Source organism: Silurus meridionalis, chromosome 25, assembly GCF_014805685.1.
Source record: "Silurus meridionalis isolate SWU-2019-XX chromosome 25, ASM1480568v1, whole genome shotgun sequence".
In the NCBI taxonomy this organism is placed as follows: Eukaryota; Metazoa; Chordata; class Actinopteri; order Siluriformes; family Siluridae; genus Silurus; species Silurus meridionalis.
In genome coordinates this window covers 3552858-3573928 of record NC_060908.1, presented here as the reverse complement: position 1 = coordinate 3573928, position 21071 = coordinate 3552858, and the positions used below count along the sequence as shown (strand labels likewise).

The following is a 21071-nucleotide window of genomic DNA, read 5'->3' as shown; positions in this document are numbered from 1 at the left end:
AAATACATAACCACCCAAAAAAACTCAGAAGCAAACAAACAAATATTTATTAACCATTTATTTATAAACTGAAAAAAAAAATCATAATTTAAATGTAGCGATAAATGGATTTAAAAAAATGTGACATCATATGATGAAAAGAAATGTGTAATCATCAGGGGAAACGCTGTAATATTGTAAAGGACGTATAAAACAGGTCAGGTCACGCTGTTTCATAAAGACTACGTTCTCCCACAACCAGCACACTGAGTCATGTTTTATTCCTAATTTCCTCCCATAAAATAATATTACATACTAATACTACAGACACTAAAATTATTTATTAGAAGCAGAATTATAGCCCAGTGGTGTATACTCTCTCTCTCTCTCTCTCTCTCTCTTAAGCACTTTCTGGGCATGTGAAGGAACTTTCACATGCCACAAAGAGATGATGATAAGCTCTGTAAACAATAATAGAAAAGAAAAAAAAAGGGAGCCAGGCCCAGGCCTTGTGGAACACCCCTGTAATCTCAGAGCATTCAGTCTTTCTTGGAAATCAGCCTGGAGTCATATCTGGCGTGGGTGGTGTGTGTTCTATAATAAAAGCGATGAGAGCATCGTGGCTCTGCGAGCGGCACGTATGGTTTTAACGTTCGGGCGAAAAAACGCCACTACACCGTTGAGTGCTTTTTTTTTTGTCAAATGTATTTGGTACTTTCACACTCATAAGTCTGTAACGCTCGGCGTCCGTCACATCACGAGCATTTAACACAGGCGGGGAAATGCCTGGGGACGCTAAGACTTTTCTCAGAGCATGATTTCATTCTATCTTGAATTACAGGAACGCTCCATCGAGGAGATCCCTTTCTTTTCTCTCGTTCTTTCTGCCTCTTCTAGTTCATTTGTATGTCTGAATGAGATCGTTTCCTTTCTCCTCAGGGCCACGCTTCATTAGATCCTCGCCGTAGCCTGTAGAAAACACACACACATGCGCGCACATAAAAAATACCACAGAGCACGTCAAGGCAACAATAGTTGCCAAGGCGATGTAGGAAATGTTCACCTGAAATAGCTGCATGCGCCGAGCACTTGTGCCCGCACGCGCCTCATTCCACTCATCTTTTATTGAAGCACTCGTGTTCGGGCCGGCGTCGTACACACACACACACACACACACACACACACACACACACACACACAAGGAGCGGGTGTGCACCTCTTCCCACTCCTGTGTTGCAATGTTGTTACACACCCAAACCCTCCCAAGACAAACACTTCAGTGACGAAAATCCCTCCTTCACCTGCCCTACTCTCACACACACATCACAAAATATACACCGTCTCTTCCTCATTTCTCTTCACATATCATTAACAGGCAACGACTTCATTTGACACGTTTCATTTCACTCTTCGGTACTCGTCAGCTTCTTGGTACCAAGACACTCCTCAGCACACACGTTTCCTCCTTCCTGCTTTTCTACCTCCCAAATTGAGTACACCATGTGCCCGCTTTCAAAAAAGTGTGTACTTTTTCCCTTCCTCACCTGTGGGCAGGGTGGATGAGAAACCGCCACCTCCTTAGGATAATTGTTTTAAAACAAAAAAAAGTGAACAATTAGCGAGGTCATGATATCGGTTAGGCTCGTTCCAGAACGTTAAACAAAGGCAGGGTTGCTCCGAGCCTCGCTGTGGACGTGTTTCTACGAGGATTGCAAAGAAAAGGAAGTTTAAAAGACCTCGATGAAAAATGGATGTAACTTCCTGTGTGGGTGGGTGGGTGTAAAGCTGGGAGGAAGTGGACAGTTAGTTATTCTGGAATGAGTGTGTGGCTTAGGGGAAGACAAGGACCTTTAAATGGACACACAAATACTGTATTATAATGGACTGTGTTACAGTATTATACTGTATTGTATTGTAATATTCCTCTCGCATCACGGTGGTTTTTAAAATTGTATTTATTTAATACAAAATGGCGTACGTTTATTTTTATCCGTTTACAGCATGTTACACAGCAATTATGAAGCATTGATGCTGGAGACTCCGTCCTTTCAAAACACAAACTTATTTTTTTATTCATCTCCACGAAGCAAGAAGGAGGTGGAAGGTGGTAGGTCAGTGGTTAAGGTTCTGTGCTACTGACCAAAAGGTCAGGGTTTTGATCCCCAGCATGGCCAAGCTGCCACCCCTGGGGCCCCTAAGCAAGGCCCCCAACCTCCTGCACTCCAGAGGCACCACAATATGGCTGTTCATCTTGACCCCAGCCCCCTCTACATCACTAGGATATGCAATGAAATAACAATTTCCCTGTGAGATCAATAAAGTATTCTATAAAAATAACTGGATAGCAGGAACTGACTTACTGTATAATACAGGATTATTCCTCTCACACAGTGTTTTTTTTTTCAGTTTTAGTATCTTACATTTTATAGATCATTCAGTTTAATTCAGTTTACTTTCAAATCGCGATTACAGCATGTTACAAAGCCCCTAGGAAGCACTGACACTGGAGACTCCTTCCAACCCGAAACATAAAATCAACTTCTTTCAAATTCGGCCCGTGACTTACCCGTGCTATTGTATTATACAATAAAAAATGAGGATTCGTCAAAATGAGTCGACGCCGTCTGACCAATCAGAAATCTAAAACTGACATCGTGAAGGTCAAACGCGTTCTTCTTAGGAGTTTCAGCTTTAGGAAACAAAGACACAAAACGAGAAGGTACGCAATGACATGTCAGGTGTTACACAACGCGTACTTCGTTTTTTTTATATGATTCATCTGCTTTCAGATCCCAATGAGAAAGTGTAACTTATGCTTTATAAAAAAAATGCAGGTGTGCTTGGAGGGTAAACATTTCAGACCTGGATATTAATATTAATAATAATATAAAATAATAATAAATAAATGAATAAAACGCACCTAATATTGCACTATGCTGTTGATATTTAGACATATAAAATATGTGTAAAATTATTCACTATGTTAATTGAAATAAGACATTTTTAATAAAGAATAATAATCCAAATATTTGTATTATGTATTTATATATTGTATTTATATATATATATATTATTATTATTATTATTATTATTATTATTATTATTTTTTTTTTTATTGTTTTATTTTTAATTACAATTATTCTATTAAATTCTAAATTATATTATTATATATTAAATAATATATTAAAATTATTATACATGTATTACTTTAACATAAATTTTATACAACATTTTTTTCTATTTATTTATTTGACATAATTTGTATTTTTGAAATAAAACCAAACCTGGTGTTCAATAATTTTCATAATAATGAGAAATAAATAAATTAAAACAAAAAAAATGGAAAAACGCAGGTAAAATAGTTTTTTTGTTTGTGTCAGTAACAGTGATATTAGTAAATCAAAGGAATTGGTTAGTTTATGTATGCAGAAGAGGGCAGATTGCACAGCAAAATGAGTGATGAAGCAGGAGCGACGGCCATATTTGTCTTCATCTGTCTCGTAGGAAGTGTGTGTCACCCCACCCCACCCCACCCCAGCCCACCTGGTAGCTTTTGGATGATGCAAAGCTGGTAGCTGATGGGAATTGGCAAGCTTGGTGAAAAAGGAAACTGATAAATAAATCACCAGCACATACAAAGAGTGTATGATTTCCTCACGTCGTTGTTCGTTTAACGTGAAAATAATGGCGTGAAGGTAGAAAATTGTCGTTTGTGAGTTTTGCGTTCGGAGCTACTCACGCACTGTATTTTCGTTTCTGTTTCTTTTTTCTCTCGTTTCAAAATTTTTCTCAGAGTGAGTGTGCGTATGGCACTTCACACTGATGTCCCTGCTGTAAAAAAGAAAAAAAAATCACAACACAAGATGGATAGAAATGTACTATTTAAATCTTGAGTTTCTATTTGCCGTCACAAGAGCCTGTCTCGTATAGAAAACGCCCACGAGAGAGAGAGAGAGAGAGAGAGACACAGACAGACACAGATAAAGAGAGAGAAAAAGACAGAGAGAAAGAGTGAGAAACAGAGAGAAAGAGGGAAAAAGAGAGAGCGAGAGAAAGAAAGAGACAGTGACAGAGGGAGAGGCAGACAGGGAGAGTAACAGAAACAGAAACAGAGAGGCGAGAGAGAAAAAAAAGACAGAGAGAAAGAGAAAGAGAGAGGAAATAGAGATAGGGAGAAAGAATGAGAGAGGGACTGGGACTGAGGGAGAGAAAGAGAGAGAGGAAAATGTAGAAGGCCCGATAGAAAAATAGAGATACGAAGAGACAGACAGAGAGAAAGCTTGGGGTGTGTGTGTGTGTGTGTGTGTGTGTGTGTGTGTGTGTGTGTGTGTGTGTGTGTCAGACCGAGTGCAGTCAGTAGGTCAGCAGGAAGTCAAAACAAAACATCATGTTTTGTAACACTGGGGCATTTCATTCATTTGTCATTCGGTGCGTCTTCACTCTTCAGCTGCGACTTTTACTTTCACAATGACCCATGCGCTTATTCCATGTTCTTTACTGGAAACCTTGGGCTTATGGGAAAGGGTTCACACACACACAGAGGGCGGGTGGTGGTGCTGACTATGACTGTGCTCCCTGACACTGCGTGTGGTATCGAACAACATGTGTGTCGAACACACACACACACGCACACACACACACACACACACACACACGCACACACACACACACACACACACACACACACACTATAAATCACTTGACTGAAGTTTGTGCACTGGGGGAAACCTTTCATGGTGAACATCTTTCAGGTTGCTGGTGATGCTGTCAAAAAATTGTGTTTTGATTGTGTAGCTGGGGCATCTCCCTGCTTGAACTTCCTCTTTGGGTTTCTGAAACAATCACCAAATACAGAGAAATGTGCAACACACACACACACACACACACATCACACACACTCACACGCAAGAGCTATCAGTTACACCTATGATTTATGGGTAGGTCCGTGCTACCTATTGCCAGGGAGTGCCCCTTGGCAAACACTCACCCACACACACTCACACACACCCTCACACGTACACACAACCTGTAAAATTTAAACGGCTGTAACGCATAAGCAAATCACATACTAAAATCCGATTGGTCGTAAAGTATAACAGCAGCTCTAGTAGTAGTCACAGGCCACGCCCACATCAAGCCAGATTTGTGGACACTTTGTGGATCATTTTCTCAACGAAATTGTCCTCTGTCCCTATCGAGATGCCATTTTCGTGAGGTAAAAGTTCTCCGAAACGCTCTCCCCACCGGATATATACGTAAACATAGTTTTTCAAGTTGTTGTGTGAGCCATTCAGAGCCATTTTTACTAATTATAATTTGATTCATGTGACATCACATGGACGCAAGCGATTTGGTCTCAGGTTAGACGGAGCAACGACTGCAAGTCTTCGCCGCTTTGCTGCTTCGCAGTTCCGTTATCCCGCAGTTTTCACTTCTAGCTGAAATCAATGCGGATGTAGCTACAGTTCTGGTTACTATAGCAACCAATCAATCACAAACACGTGATGATCGGCTTTGCCTTGAGAACCTCTTCCTCCTACAATCTTTTCATTTTCCTGTTGTGCTCTTTTGGACATTTTTTTGCAAACTTACAGCTCTGAGATTGTCCACACATTAGAAAACATCTATAATTAGCTGTGGGTGTGGAAACTTTCAAAATAAAACACAAAACACAGCAAAATTGGGGGTATATATAATTCTGATGAGTCGAAAAAAAGAAAAAAAAAGGAATTTTTAGGTTCTTTTGCAAACAGCACAAACTTGGAGATACAAACTTGTATTGGATGCTTTTGGATGCAGAATCATAAAATGTTCCCTTCCCTTGAACTAGGAGACCACAAGCTGTTCCAGCATGACAATACCCCTGCGCACAAAGCCACCTCCATGAACATCTGGTCAGAATGGTTTGGAATGGAAGATCTCCTGCTGTAGAGCTCTGACCTCAACTTGAGATCTTCCATACCTTTGGGATGAATGTAAACGTTGACTGCACCCCAGGCTTCCTCACCCCATCTACATCAGTACCTGACTTTACTAACACCCTTGTGGCTGAATGAATCTCCACAGACACACTCCAGAACCTAGAACATCTTTCCAGAAGAGTGGATGTTCTTATAACAGCTAAATGTGGAATGAGATGTTCAAATTCATGCACATTTGATTATCATGCTCAGGTGTCCACAAACATAGTGAACATAGTCCACTGAACTCTCCTGGATATGGGACAACTTTTTTTTGGGACAACAAATTTATTCCCAATAGTCTATTCTCTTCATTTCATAGCTTTTCTCTTGGTTTGTGTCCAATCAAATTCCTGCTGTCACATCACGTGTTGCCAGGGTCAAAGAAATGTCCTCTGAAGCCTTCAGAGTTAACAGTGCAGGTGCCTGTAGCATAAAGCACATGTTGCTCGAAGGCTCTTGCTTTAACCAATCAGATTTGGAATTGGCGACTCCAAATGGCCAGCAATAACGTTGGTATTTTCACATCTGTAGCAAACTCAAATATATTCGTGTGGATTTAACAGCTGTTTTGTTTTTATTTTTTTTATTCCACAATGGCTGACAGGAGAATTCGATTTGGTCGTAGATACACTTACGACATTTATAAAACGGACTTTTCAATAAAATCTGAATATCGTGAGGGGAAAGGTCAGCCAAAACAGTTCCAAACAGCTTTTTCAAGAACCATTTATACTTTTCTTTGTAGAATTAGAACTATAATAAAACTAGATGTGAAAGGTGCAGTTGTGGCTCCAGTGAAAGGAGACTTGTTGAATTGTGTTTATTGGGTTTCTTGCTTTAGTGATGCCATTCGTTCTCACCGGATGAGATTCGCGTCTGTAATGCAGCGCTCTGTCTGTATTTCTTTATAATATTGATGGTTTCTGTAACCATGGTGTAATAATGATGGTATTAAGAGGTGGATTAATTCAGGTAGAACACCACTAAAGGCCTCGGTGTGAAATCTTGTCAGGGCTGTTTATTGTCTTGCGTAAATACATAGTTTCTTGTTTAGCCAGAAAAGAAAAACAGGTTTCCAAACTGAGGTTTTAAGGAAGAATGTACGCCTTAATATATTGTATTGTTTAGGGCAATAGCATTGTTCTTTGGGCTCGACCCGCTTTCGCATTACTCTCATTGTGATTTAATTTTTTTTTCTGTTTGGCATCATCACACACTTGTCTTGTAAAACAAACCAAGATCTCTGTGCGTTAAGGCATTTATTATGCTTTAACGATACGTAATAAAAGTATAATAAGATAATTAGAAAGTCATATCCTGGTCGTCCGGCTGAAACGCGATATCGCGAAGAGACTGACGAAAAGCGAAACTGCAGAATGTCAAGGATTCCTCAGAGCGAAGCCATAAACACGAGCACCAACCCCCCTGGCAGGAATTCGGACTATTTATAACTTCCGAGGAAGGTGCATTTCATCAGACATGCCGTATATTCACCATTAATCTAATCCATTAAAAAAACAAAGGACACACATGTAGAGTTGAGTGAAGTGCAAAATTTAGTGCACCCCCCTTCATCCCACCCTTTTCAGTCCTGAGGAACTGATATATTCTTATCACATTTTACTGTTTTTTTTTTGTTTTTTTTCTTATCCCATTTTACAGCGAACAAATGTAATGCGGTTCCATGCTGCGTCGAAGCATCAGGCAGGAACATTCAGATTCGGAAAAGTCTTTCTTTATTTACAGTATTTAATTTTGTTACTCAGACCCATCTATGACGCCTCGCACACGAAACAACGAACGGTGTTTTCTGTCCGCATACTTTTGCCCCCCCAATCCTACTCTGTAATCAAACCCGAGACAAAGCAAACCGCTTTTTTCCTTCGTCTTTTTTTTCAGAAACCGACATCTTTATTGATTTAAAAAACATGAAAACAGGGAACAATATCCAGAATTTGTTTAAAAAACAAAACAAAACAAAGAAACAGCAAGAACAACAACAACAACAACATCAACAACCATGAATTGAAACCAAGGCAAGTCGCCCCTTAGTCATGTGGTCTTGCACGGAGACTCCAGTTTCCATCAGGCCGAGAGAGAATGAGGGGAAAGCGCATGGGCTGATGGGTAAAAAAAAATGTTTTTTTATCAATCATTATGAGTGGACAATGATTTTTATTGTATTATAAATTTTAATGAACTTTTCACTCCTTTTTTGTTTATAAGATTAAGCTAATACTGTGTTACGAAAGTCTCGATATCTTTGGCTAGAAGGCGTGATGGGTTTTGAGCGCTCGTTACGAGCGTGAAAATAACCGCAAACATCATCATTACCGACACACACCCTTCCATCAGGACAATTACCTCAACCTTGTGAACGACCTCACAGCTTTAGCGCAAAAAATGAACAAAAAAGTGTCTCCTGGTATTCGTACGGTTTAATCAAAAGTACAAAAATGCCACCATTTCAATATCGACAGCTGGAAAGTCCTACAAGGCCTCAAGTGCACATCACGAATATGAAAGTTGCCTCCTCAGACCAAAGAAACCAGTTTTTTTTTCCATTTTTGTTTTTTATAAAGTCCTTCGTTGAGCGTAAACCTTCAGGATTTCTTGCCGGTAAAAGTCACCATTTTTTGTTTCTTTTCTCCTCGAACTTTCACTTCACAAGAGGCAGAAATGCTCAAAGCGCTTAAAAATATTTAATACCAGCTCAATAAATAAAGTATTTCTGGAATAAGGAAAGATCTACAAAGTACAGTATGCACATTTACTGTTCTCACTCTTCATTAAAACAGCGTTCATTTGTTTTAATACAAAAATAGAGGTTTGTGACATCGAAAAAAAAACAAACAACAACAAAAAAAAAATCCCAAGAACAATGTATTCAAGTTTCAAAAATAAATATTTCCCTTTTGTCGAGTGGAAAAAAGGATCATCGACAGATTGAATCAAACCCTTATATGACTGATACGAATATAGACGTGTATATATACTTGTGTGTGTATATATATATATATAAGAGTTTGTGTTTGTTTAGTAGGAAAGGCAGTTGGACAGAAAGTCAGTGCACCACAATACGATAAAGAAGTTCTCGGTCTGGCCTCAATCACCCGAGGGGGCGGGTGTTTAGAGCAAGCAGTCGTGAAAAGGCAGGTGCCAATACTTATAGAACGTACACGTTACCGTCACGTACGACGCATTCAAACGTCGTCACGTGAACGGCTGTAAAAGACGTCGAGAGCTTATAGAATCGCTCATTGTTTTTGATGCAAACTTTGTAGATATTTTCGCCAAATCGCCATCAGTGCCAATACTTACGCACAACACCCTCATCAGAAATGCTTTAATAAACGTTTCGTTTGGGAGCTCGCACGACCAAAACGAATTTTTCACGACAATTCTACACGTTAACGAGAACACGCCTGGTCTCAAGCAATGAGCAAATCAAAAACCGGAGCAAACGCGTCCTGGAAATTCCTTCCCCACTGCAGTTCTCATGATTTCTCAAGCAATATAGTTTATAAAGCTAATATAAAGTAAACGAGTTTGGACCGATTCTTTGTCGTCGCACCAAACAATCCGACAATCTTAACATTTTATTATGTTCTTTTTTTTGTTTTCCCCACAAAGAAACAGAGTCAAAATATTCAATGTACACAGAGGATAAATATTAGATATCATTTTACTGTTCCGATTTTTATGTGCAACGATGTAGTTCCCAAAACAACAACAACGAAAAAAAATAAGTGCCAAGACGACACTGGTATTCCAACCTGTACAGTCCTTTTACACAAACAACATAAATATCATAATAGATAAAGTTTTTGCATAAATAAATTGTTTTTATAAATGTTACAAAAAAAAATAATTGAAAATACTTTTGATCGAAAGCCCTTTTCTGGCTCAAAGCCCTCGAATGGAAAAAAAACACCTCGTCCCTTTTTTTTTCTTCCTCAAAGCCTCGGCGGATTAAATAAAATAAAAAAAAAACCGAGCAGCCACACGGCGTTAACAAAGAGAGACACACACACACACACACACACACACACCACTGAATACGATGCAAAGGGTATCGGAATGTTCAGGAATGTTGTTGTTGTTTGTTTTTGAATCGTCCGTTGCTGCACGGGACCAAACGTGATCTTGTTCATATGTTGATATGCACAAAGTTAATTTTGCACAAAGTTTAAGTTGCTCAAAAAAAAAAAAAAAACCCACAAAAAAAATAAAACTTGTATCCTGTATTCACAAATTGCACGATATCGAACAAACGGACGATTGTACAAACAGGCGTCGATGTACATCATCAGGACGGACAGCGACCGAGTCTCGTGAAGTCTCCGCTCAAAATACAACGTCGCGGACGGATTTCGTGTCGACGTATGAACGGCCTTTGTTTATGTTTTTCCTCCATTTTTGAAAATATCGTGGAGCAGAAATCTTCCCCTCGCTCACTGGAGATGTATTTTAATGTAGAAAAAGTTTTGCAAAGTACAGAGGGGGCAGGGGGGTGGCGTATTGTAAAAAAAAAAGAAAAATAAAATACAATATTTTTTTTTCTCCAGAAATTACCCTGCAAAAAAAAACAACACAAAACGTAACTCCCGTCCTAGTGAAGTGTAAAATCGCTTTATCATTACTCATCCTCGGGGGGGATTTATTTTTCTTGTTGTTGAAAGAATCCCGTGTGTGCGAGTCAGTGAGTCAGTGAGGCAGCGAGTCAGCGTTCGTGTTCCTGCGGACGTTTTTAGTCGTTTCCGTCTCTCGGGTTCGGGTTAGTATTGCTGTGAGCCGCTCTGTTCGAGTCCGAGTAGAAAGTGCAGGAGAACGAAAAAACGCTCGTAGGTACGCCGAGGCGAATTTCCCTTTTCGGATCGCAGTCTCTATTTGTTTGAGGATAGAACGTTCTCTCGTTGGCCAGAGATCAGGGACAAGTTTGTTTGCTTTTGGCAGCACCCTCTCTCTGCCTGTCAGTCAGGACGAGGTTTCTGTTCTCTTTCTGCCCTCCTCCGGTATTCGCTGTTCGTCTTTCACAGCGGTGTGAAGCCGCAGGAGGGAATTCGAGAGCACAGAGCGGCGGAAAGAAAAAAAAACATATAAAAGCCCCTTCAGCAGCTGGCACTCTCGCCGCTCTTGGCCATGCCGGCCGACCCGACCGCGATCTGACAGCCGTTGGTCACGTGGTTCATGACTTTCTGTTTGAGCTGCGCGACCTGCTCGCGCAAGATGCTGGCGGTGGACGCCAGGTCCGAGTTCTGCGTCTTCAGCACCTTCACCTTCTCCTCCAGGCGCGAGATGCGCTCCAGTTTCCTCTTGCGGCACTTGGAAGCCGCGATGCGATTCCGCAGCTTCTTCCTCTCCGCCTTGATTCTCTCCTGCGTCTCCAGATCGATCGGTGAGAGGGAAGGCGGAGAGCCGGTCGGATCTCCTCCAGGTGGGTGAGGAACCTCCGGAACGGTCTGGGGGGCATCGAGACTTCGTCCATGAGGGTGATGAGCTTGGACCTGGCTGGAGTGAGCTGCAGCGTGAGCTGATGCGTAGGGGATCTGACCTCCAGAGTACGACGTAGAGAGCTGGTTGTGGCTATAATTGCTCAAGTTGGTGTAGGTCGGCATGTCCGCGTTCGCCATGAGGTTCCTCTGATACGGACCCTGAATGGAGGAAGAGGGAGATATGGGCGCCCCGACCAACTGGTTCTGTTTGTGCAGATCTGCCAAGGCTTTGACGAAACCATCCGCGAAGCCTTCCTGCTCGTTGGTGGCCTGGTTCCTGTATTGGAAAGTATTTAAGGAAGAGCTAGGTGCCGGGCTTGTCGTGACCAGCCCCTGGTTAGACTGGATGATCAAGTGCTCCAGCTCGGGATTAGACAGTTTCAAGAGGTTCATGTCGGACGAGACCATCAGCGTGCTGTTCGGGTTGCTGCTCATGCCCAGGCTCGGGTTGACGCTGCTCCCCGCCTGGCTGTGCAACAGCTTCAGGCCTGGCGTGCCTCCCATCGCTCCGGGGAAATTGTGCACGGCCATGTTCTTCTTACTCATCATCTTGTGGCTTTGATAGCGGTCGTAGTCTGGAAGCTGGCCGAAGTTTGGCACGCCGGTATCATCGTGGTAAAAGGGTGTTTCCATCCTACCTGTCATTGACGCAGGAGTGCGAAATCTTCATAATCTGATTATCAGAACAAGCTTTTCACATTCAACATAGTTCATGCCAGAGAAGGGGGTCCTTGTGGGAGTCTCTGGAGGACAACCTGGAACACAGACACACAGACTTTAACTTCTCAAATTATCACAGCAGAGAAATAAAAATTTAAACATGCACTCATACTCAAACACCAGTTTACACTGGGAGGATTTTTATAGCGATTTTTTTTATTCTAAGGATAAATCCTAGACACATATTGACGTGTGTGTGTGTGTGTGTGTGTGTGTGTGTGGGCTGTAAAATCATTTCTTTCTAAATAAATAAATCAGAAGCCACCGGTCCGAATCAGGTGATGAATAATGATTACAGTAAATCTTGCGCGTCTCTTACTGTCTGTGTAGGTGACCGGAAAACCCACAAGACCGACTCAGAGAAACCACCTTCCCATAACGCGCATCCCGGTGACTCAAAAGTGAGTGCGCAAGTGATTGTGCGTGTGCGTGTGCGCGCGAGCGCGTGCGTGTGTGCGCGTTCGCGATTAGTCAGTATAATCAAGCATTAAATACCGTGTGTGCAGGCGGAGGATCCGTCCACCCGACAGCGCGCTTCCCTCCGCTCAGCGCCCGAGATCCGCGCGCTCCGCGTCCGACAGCGCCGCGGCCATGTAATCCAAAAAAATGCGCAACGGGCGACGAGATCCGATTTGAACCACAATCAGATTTCAAATGTCGAAGGAATATATTTCTATATCCAAATCTTTCTCTCTAAATATTTATATTTATATATTTATATCTCGCGTCGCGTATTTCACGTCTCCCCCTCCGTGGTCTGGGTGCGAGCGCGTGCGACTCTCGCTTACACTGCCTCCGCGCGACTGCGGGACTTCTCCACTCGGCTGCTCGGTTAAAACTCACACGCCCTTCTACTGCTCCGATCCACTTCCGGATGGCCGTGTCCCGCGCGCTCCTGACTCCGCCCCTCCTGCGTTCAAGTCGCTCACGGATTGGCTCTTAGGGCTGAGGACGCGGCGAGGAGGAGGGAGGGGATGAAAAGGCTTAACCGTTACTATGGTTACCAGATGGGCGTTTCGGCTACTTTCTAGTGACTCGGTTCTTTCAGTTTAAGCGAATCGACTCGCTCATTTGATTCCTAAAATGTTGTGTATTGCTGTACTGTGTTAAAAAAAAAAAAATATATATATATATATATATATATATATATATATATATATATATATATATATATATATATATATATATATATATATATATATATATATATATATATATATATATATATATATATATTATAAATACAACGTATTAGATTTTTCAGACTGCATTGTCTGGATAGACTTGTATAGTCTGTAGTGTATAAGCAAAATGTATAGTGTTGTTATTTATGTCTGTAATTTTAAGTCACCAACAGCTGGAACCAAATTCCTTGTGTGTCAACACAATTGGCCAATAAACCTGATTCTGATTCAGATTAATTTTTTTTCAAAATCCTCTTGCAACTGTCCAATCCCGAGCTGGAGCACTTGATCATCCAGTCTAACCGGGGGCTGGTCACGACAAGCCCGGCACCTAGTTCTCTCTCGAATGCTTTCATATTTAGGAACCAGGCCACCAAGGAGCAGTAAGGCTTTCTGGATGGTTTCGTCAAAGCCTTGACAGATCTGCAAAAGAGAATCAGTTGGTCGGGGCAACCATACTTCCGTCATCCTCCATTTAGGAACCTCATGGCGAACGCAGACATGCCGATCTACACCAACTTGAGCAGATATAACCCCAACCAGCTCTCTACGTCTTACCCTGGAGGTCAGATCCCCTACACATCAGCTTCATGCTACAACTCACTCCAGCCCGGGGGAAGCTCTTCATCCTAATGGACGGATAGTTTTATTTCATTGCATCGCTTTAATCTGGTCTGTATATATACGCTAAATGAAAGACCAAAACAATTTGACGGCGACAAAACAAACGAACAAATACTTCCGAAATATTTGTTTCATTTATATTTGTTTGTGAGTCGCTTCACCATGAACAACTTTTTATGGACAGATTCACTTCCTTAGAAGTTTCATGCTATCAAAATCTCTCATGAAGCCTTTGATCTAATCGAACTGCATGTTAATCTTTGCCGTTGTGTTCCTACAGAGAGCTAAGGTGTACGAGTTAACACACCGAACGTGTGTTTTAAAACACCCACAGTGTTAAATCAATTATTTTTTTGTTGTGGAATCTACATTTCCATGTCCAGCTGTGGGTGTTCATTCTGCTGTGAGCTCAGGGGATTTTGTTGTCTTCAACACATCATTTTAATAGTATGTAGTTCTGGGAAAGTGATTGTACTGTCACTTATTTGTCATTACCACAGGAAGATTGTAAGCAATAACTTTTCTGTGCTAAAGGAAATGCTATATATATATACATATATATATATACACACACACATCCTTCACTCAAGGAAAAGTACAGATACTTGTGTTTTAAAAGACTCTGGTAAAAATTGAAGTACTGACTAAACATTTTCTCTCAAGTTAGAGTAAAGAAGTTTGGACATGTACTGAAGTAAAAAGTAGACATTACTGAACATCCACGATATAAAACACAAGCAGAGAAAAGATGATGTCTCTGTTCTCAGGCATGTTTACATCACTGACTCCCTCCGTTTCATCCACGTTAACTCCAAACTTCTCGTTGCCTTCGACTTTGCTCATTGTTAGCTTTGTGAACTAGTCTACATCTGAGGTGTGTGAAAGCCCGGAAATGATACACCAATGGTAGATTGAAAAAGCAGCACAATGACAAGAAACAGGTTGACGGGCTGAAGATGGCAAAATATTCACATTTCACCAAATAGATCACAACTAAAGGAACGAGCCTGTTTTGAGAATGTTAGAAGTAGAAAGTACACATATTTGTGTTAAAATGTAAAGTTGCCTGAAAAAGAAATGAGTAGTAAATAAGAAGTACTGATACCAGAAAAAATCTACTTAGGTACAGTAACGAAGTAGTTCTACTTCATTACTTCCCATCTCTGATAATGGTTTATAACATTGTCTCAAAGCAGCTTTACAGAGATAAAGAGGTTCTAAAGAAGGAATGTATACATTTAGTGTTTATAAGTTTGTTCCTTTAAAGTTTCTTTTTAATGAGCATGTCAAGGAAAAACCCTGAGATGGCATGAGAAAGAAACCTTGAGAGGAACCAGACTTAAAAGGGAACATCCTCGTTTGGGTGGCAATTCCTTATACAGTAGTTCTATCATTGTTGAGGTTTTGGCGAAATGTTTGATAGGCACTTAAATGCAAATTGCAGTTTGTAGCCAACATATAAATAAACCTCTATAAGTGTGACAAGCAGCAATGAGAGTGCAATTGGACTTAAGTTCTTTTCCTAGGTCAGATATCAGATCAGATGATCAGATCAAATCAGATTTTTGTAACAAAATTGAAGGCCTCTTGAATGCCTTAGTAATGAAGAGAGGATAAAACTTTTGTTCGTCTCAATGGTTTAAAAACACCATTGAATCATGTGTTAAACCCCCAATTTAATGCAGTGTACAAAAACAGATATATGAAATTCAAAAAAGTTTCACATAGTAGATCTTTAGCAAGTAGTATTACTTTTTTTGAACCATCCAAATGAAAAAACATTAACACCTTACACATCTGTTGTAATTCTGCTTACTCATGTGTTACGGTGATACAGTGGCTTCTAGATAAGCTTTCCGTGTTCGAGTGCCGGGGAAACCCCTTTCTGATGACACATTTTAAAGGAGGACAGAGGTGATAGTAGATTTTCTTCAGCAGTCAGGAGATCTTGTATGGTGCATTTCCATACTCTAGCAGATTGTTCACATCACATACAGAAAAAAACTAATGACAGACGCAGCACTGGAGTACAGAATACCACAAGAAAGGAATTAAACAGGCCAACTGCTGTAATAGGAACATCATCATTGATGCATCCTGTTGCTGAGTTAGTATTAGAACCAGAAGGTTTATTTATGCTAATGTGTAGTATTGGTCTTACAGCACAACAATGTGCCACTGATTGCATGAGAAATCTACCATCACCCCATAGCTTCTTCAAAATGTGTCATCAGAAAAGGGGTTTCCATCTGCTGCTGCTGAGGACAAAGATACCTTTGGACTGTAAGTAATTTGAATAGTTTTGCACTCAAGCATCCATCAGTGAAACGCTGATCAAACTAAACAACGATGGATCCAGAAATAAGGAATGTCCAGATGCCATCCAGAGGACAGGGTTCCTTTTTGAGTCTGGTTCATCTCAAGGTTTCTTCCTCATGTCATCTCAGGGAGTTTTTTTCTCTCGTCACCAGTGTCCCTGGTTCACTCATCTGCGGAAGGTGATGATAAGACGCACCCTTTATCTTACACCTCTGAATTGCTACCTTCTGGTCCCTAGATTTAAAAAAAAAACAGGTGGAAATGATCTTACCCCTCAAGTTGTAACTGTTAAACATGTCATTTTGAATTTAAATGATCAGCATTAAATTTAATTTAATTTAATGACCACTTTTTTTAAATCATGCTTCAAAACTCATCTTTTCAGATTAACGTTTTCTGATTAATGTTAACAGTTAATTAGCTGTTTGTTGTTGTTTGATTTTATAATTTCACTCTACTGGGTGTCCTCAAGTGTTTTGAAAGGAGCCTTTAAATACAATTTATTAATATTGTTATTATGATTATGATTATTATTATGATTATTATTTGTTTGTATATTTTTGATATTTTATTTAAGCCAACTTGTTAAATGTCTTTGCAAGTATGCTGCAAACATACATAAATTTATGATTTTGCGTTTATAGTCTAATTATATCTGTAAATCTGTTTTGTGAAAATATCCAGTGTTAAAAGCGCAGTGCATATAGAATTAAATTGAAATCAGTCTTTTTATCGATTGATAGTTACATTTGATGTCGGGGATCGTTCGCATGACCAGTTATCACTTATGTTATGGCAGCTATAAACAGTAAACAACCATATATATATATATATATATATATATATATATATATATATATATATATATATATATATATATATATATATATATATTTTTTTTTTTTATCTGCCAGAAAACTTTACTTACAAAGCTCTTACACTGGAGACTCCTTCCGAAAACATAAAGGAGATGTTGGTTTACAGAAAAGCTTACAATAAATATGATCATATAAACAAATCAACAAGCAAACAAACACAAAAAACTAATGAAAAATTACCTGACAATAATGAAAAAATAATATCAGTACTGACAGTCGTTTATTAGTTTTCTTTGTTTCTGTTCTTCTTGGACTTGGCTTTGTCTTCTTCTTCTTCTTCTTCTTCTTCTTCGCCGTTATCGTCTTTTTTTTGTTATTATGATTATAACTATGATTCTTTTGGCTCATATATTTGACAAAAAATGTAAAAAACTGAGTTTGTTTTGGAAATAAATACCATGCATTTAAAGAAAAAATATAAATAATAAATCATTATATTAAAACAAATCAAATCGACAATTCTGAAGATTTCAGAGTTCAGTGCGAGTTTTTTCCAATTTCATTTTTTTATTTTACCTGCACTGTAGACGTTTTATAGCTTTAATAGAGCAATGTTGTTCGCAAGCCAGTTTTCATTGGTAATATGTCAGGTGAAGAGGTGAAGGTGTTTTGAGACGTTGCTTTTGACACAGTGAAGGTTCCGACGTTGCGGAGAGAGCGTTCTGTGCTGACAGGGTCGAGGACAGTGTCAATGCCCAAAGCATAACACTGCCTCCCTGACCATCACGCAGGCTAGATCTCACCCGTCTGCATGAGTTAACCTCTCGAAAGGTGATTCGCTGCAGGATATTATTACTTCATATGACCCAAAACCACCACACATACACACTCATACACATTATAAATGATCGTTAGATTTCTCCTCTATGATAGTGTTTCCTTCAAGGTCACGAGTCATTTCAGGGCTCACCTCAGGCTTTTCACACACTAATAGGACAGGATTCATTTAAGGCCAAAATCACTGATGTGATCCACACACTGAACTGGTGAGGAAACAAGGTTTGTGATCTCCACTTATGTATTGAAACACGAGGGGAAAATTATCTTTAATAATAAAAAAAAAGATTATTCGGACTGCTCTCACACCTGTTGCTTCAAATCACTGAGTCTGAATGAATCAGAGTGAAATTGATACTCGAGGTACGTTTACTGTTTGATTTGGTTAAGTTTCAGAGGGCACACTATACAAAAAATGTTCAAACATCCTCAATAGACTTCGTGTGTCCGCAATATGGTGATGGAAATCCAGACCTGGAGCAGAATGATGATGATGATGATGATGATGAATGATTATGCTAAGACCTGGTTTGTACATATTGTCCAGGCCTTGTATGGTGCTTATTTTCTTTTAGGAATAAGAAAATCTACAAATATCTGATCTTGAATTTATATTCTCCATTAAAAAAAATCTACACCACAAAACTCAGCATGTTAAATTCACTTCACGTCGAATCACTTTCTCATTCGGTTCTCTCGGAAATGGACCGACCCCGCCTTGCTGAAACACCGGTTGGTTTGGTCCACACCTAAGTCTGAATGCTCCACACCAGGGTTTAAATAAAACAACACCACCCTATTCAAACTGGACTAAATCCTGCGTATGTGAACACACCTTCAGATTATAATCCGTGTGTTTTACAGTTTTGTCAGTCAGGAATGAGAAAGTCTTTCACTACCCCGTTTTGCTAAAAAAAACATTTGCTCTGTTCATGACTATGATGAAGTTGTGGTGACAAATAAGTGTGAAATAAAATCCAGTTTCACCAGATGAAAGCTAGAAGTCGAGCGCCGAGCCCCGCCTTATGGATTAAAAATTTGCAACGCGACAACGTATCGACTTCTTTTTCATTTCCGGAATAATATTCCAGGCTATTTATTCTCTGATGGCAGAAGAGTTTCACTTAATGTATAATATAGAACGTAACAAACAGCCACCTTGTTTCCGCGCTCTCCATTCATTCGCGCATGTCCATTAGCTCTGGGATTGAATGCTTTAATGATGCCCACCTTGGAGTGGTAGGAAGAAAAAAAAGTTTCTTGCCATGATGAAAAGCATTCTGGCTTTTAACACTTCAGTTGGGCTGCTATTTATTACCAGCAGGGATATTCTATTTAATGATATTGCCAAGGAGCAGCCAATGGAAGATAGTTTAGTGTTGCAAGCAAGGCTATTGTATTGTAAGAGCCCATTAGCTACTGTACTTTCGGTCTATTCATTTAGTTCAGCGAATGTGTTTTTAGCTCGTCTTGGGCTCTGTGAGATCCGTGGAGTTTTTTATTTTATTTTTATTTTAGGTTGTTTTTATAGCTGATATTCAAGAGGCATACGCATTAGAAGTGGAAAAATCGTACCTGGTTCATATGTCAATGTGACAGAACAAACTCATTAATTAATTACTGGTAATTCAAAATAACTTCTCGGTTTCCGCTTCTTAAGAACCCAAGAAATTCTTGCAAGTGTATTTTAATAAGGCATAAAGCTTGAAGTTTCATTTCAAGCCATAACTCTAAGCTGAATGTCAGTAAGTTCAGTAAACAGAACCAATTATCATAAAACTTCATACATTTTTAAAGTATGTGAACAATGCAACTTAAAATAGCAATTTTGTGAAGTGAGGAAGCTGCATTTAAAAATCGTAGCCAATCAGAATGAAAAAATTTGGCGTAGAAATTTGAAAAGTTGTTCAATAATCTTGTGAATGAAATTAATTGTAGGAAAGCACCAAAATTGCGGCCATAAACTCTAACCTTAACATTTGTCAATTTTTATTTAAAAAAATTTCATTTTGTTTGAATGATAGGGAACACATTTTGCTTTATTTTCATAAGAATTCACACTCAAAAACTTTAACTTTTGTCATTTTTGTACAAATTTTCATACCAAATCGTACCAAATGAGTCATAAAAACGCATAAAAAACACTAACTCCAGCCACAAAATATAACTTATTCTGATTGGCTTAGATGGGTACACATTTTTGTATGTATATTTCATACATTTTGTTTAGATTTATTTGAGTGAAATCAGTCACAAGGTCATGCAAAATTGTTAACTCCGCCCATCAATTAGAACCTTAACCCTTTGTAAACTTTTCCGAATCATTTCACTCACAAGATGTGGAACAAATTTAACTGCATCTGTTTGTACAAACCTAAATAGAATTTTGTTGCTTTTTAAGAGTCTTATTTAAAAAAATTATATAATTAATGTCATATTAATGGTTAATATTTTGTTTATCCACATAAAAGCTACAAGAAAACATAGAAACACAAACTCCGCCCATAAAATCTAGCCTTAACTTTTATACCATTTTTCATTTGTATATGCAATAAAAAACGTCACAATGAAGTTTGTTAAATCCGAAATCAACAATTTTTCATCCTACAGCGTTGAAGCAACCGTTTGGACGAGTCATTGTCTTTCGGTTCTGTTGAAGCCGCACATGGATACGCTTTGACCTGAAGAGGAATAAAGAAGCTCTCAGCTGTTATTCCTGGGAAAACAAAGCACGCCTCTCCTTAGGCTCAGTTGGTGTTTATTTACCCGCTGGGCTGCCACAGATATTAGTGGAATAAATGACCGTGTTCAGGACGGTAGGCTTTTGAACAAACAGCCAGTGAGGTAGTGTCTGAGCGTGCAGAATAAACACGCATTTGCGTCTAGCTTTGAGGAGTGGTTGGTCACTCGCCAGTTTGTACGTGTGTGTGTGTGTGTGACAGATTATAGGTTAGCGGTCGCTCTCTTTGCCTAACACTCATTTCTGGGCAAAAGTACAGTGCAAGTAGAAGCTGGAGGATGGAATTAAAAAAAATGGGTCGTATTTGAGATTCCTGAACGCAAGCCGACAGAAATCGAGCTGCCAGAATACCGTCTTAATAAATCAGTGGAGGCTTTTTATAATATCCGTGT

The 21071-nt window shown here is 39.6% G+C and overlaps 1 protein-coding gene across 2 annotated transcripts; it reads right to left on the bottom strand.

Moving 5' to 3' along the window:
* Positions 1 to 9528: 9528 nt before the first annotated feature.
* Positions 9529 to 13008, bottom strand: june (JunE proto-oncogene, AP-1 transcription factor subunit). 2 transcript variants are annotated; one of them, XM_046838849.1, is made up of 2 exons: positions 12653 to 13008; positions 9529 to 12192 (listed from the first exon to the last, which is right to left on the bottom strand). In XM_046838849.1, exon 2 carries the CDS (start codon positions 12080 to 12082, stop codon positions 11054 to 11056), a length of 1029 nt encoding a protein of 342 aa, XP_046694805.1. In that variant the 5' UTR covers positions 12083 to 12192; positions 12653 to 13008; the 3' UTR covers positions 9529 to 11053. The 2 variants fall into 2 exon arrangements, with proteins under 2 accessions (XP_046694805.1, XP_046694806.1); XM_046838850.1 differs by lacking the exon at positions 12653 to 13008 and adding an exon at positions 12477 to 12567.
* Between the last annotated feature and the right edge of the window lie 8063 nt (positions 13009 to 21071).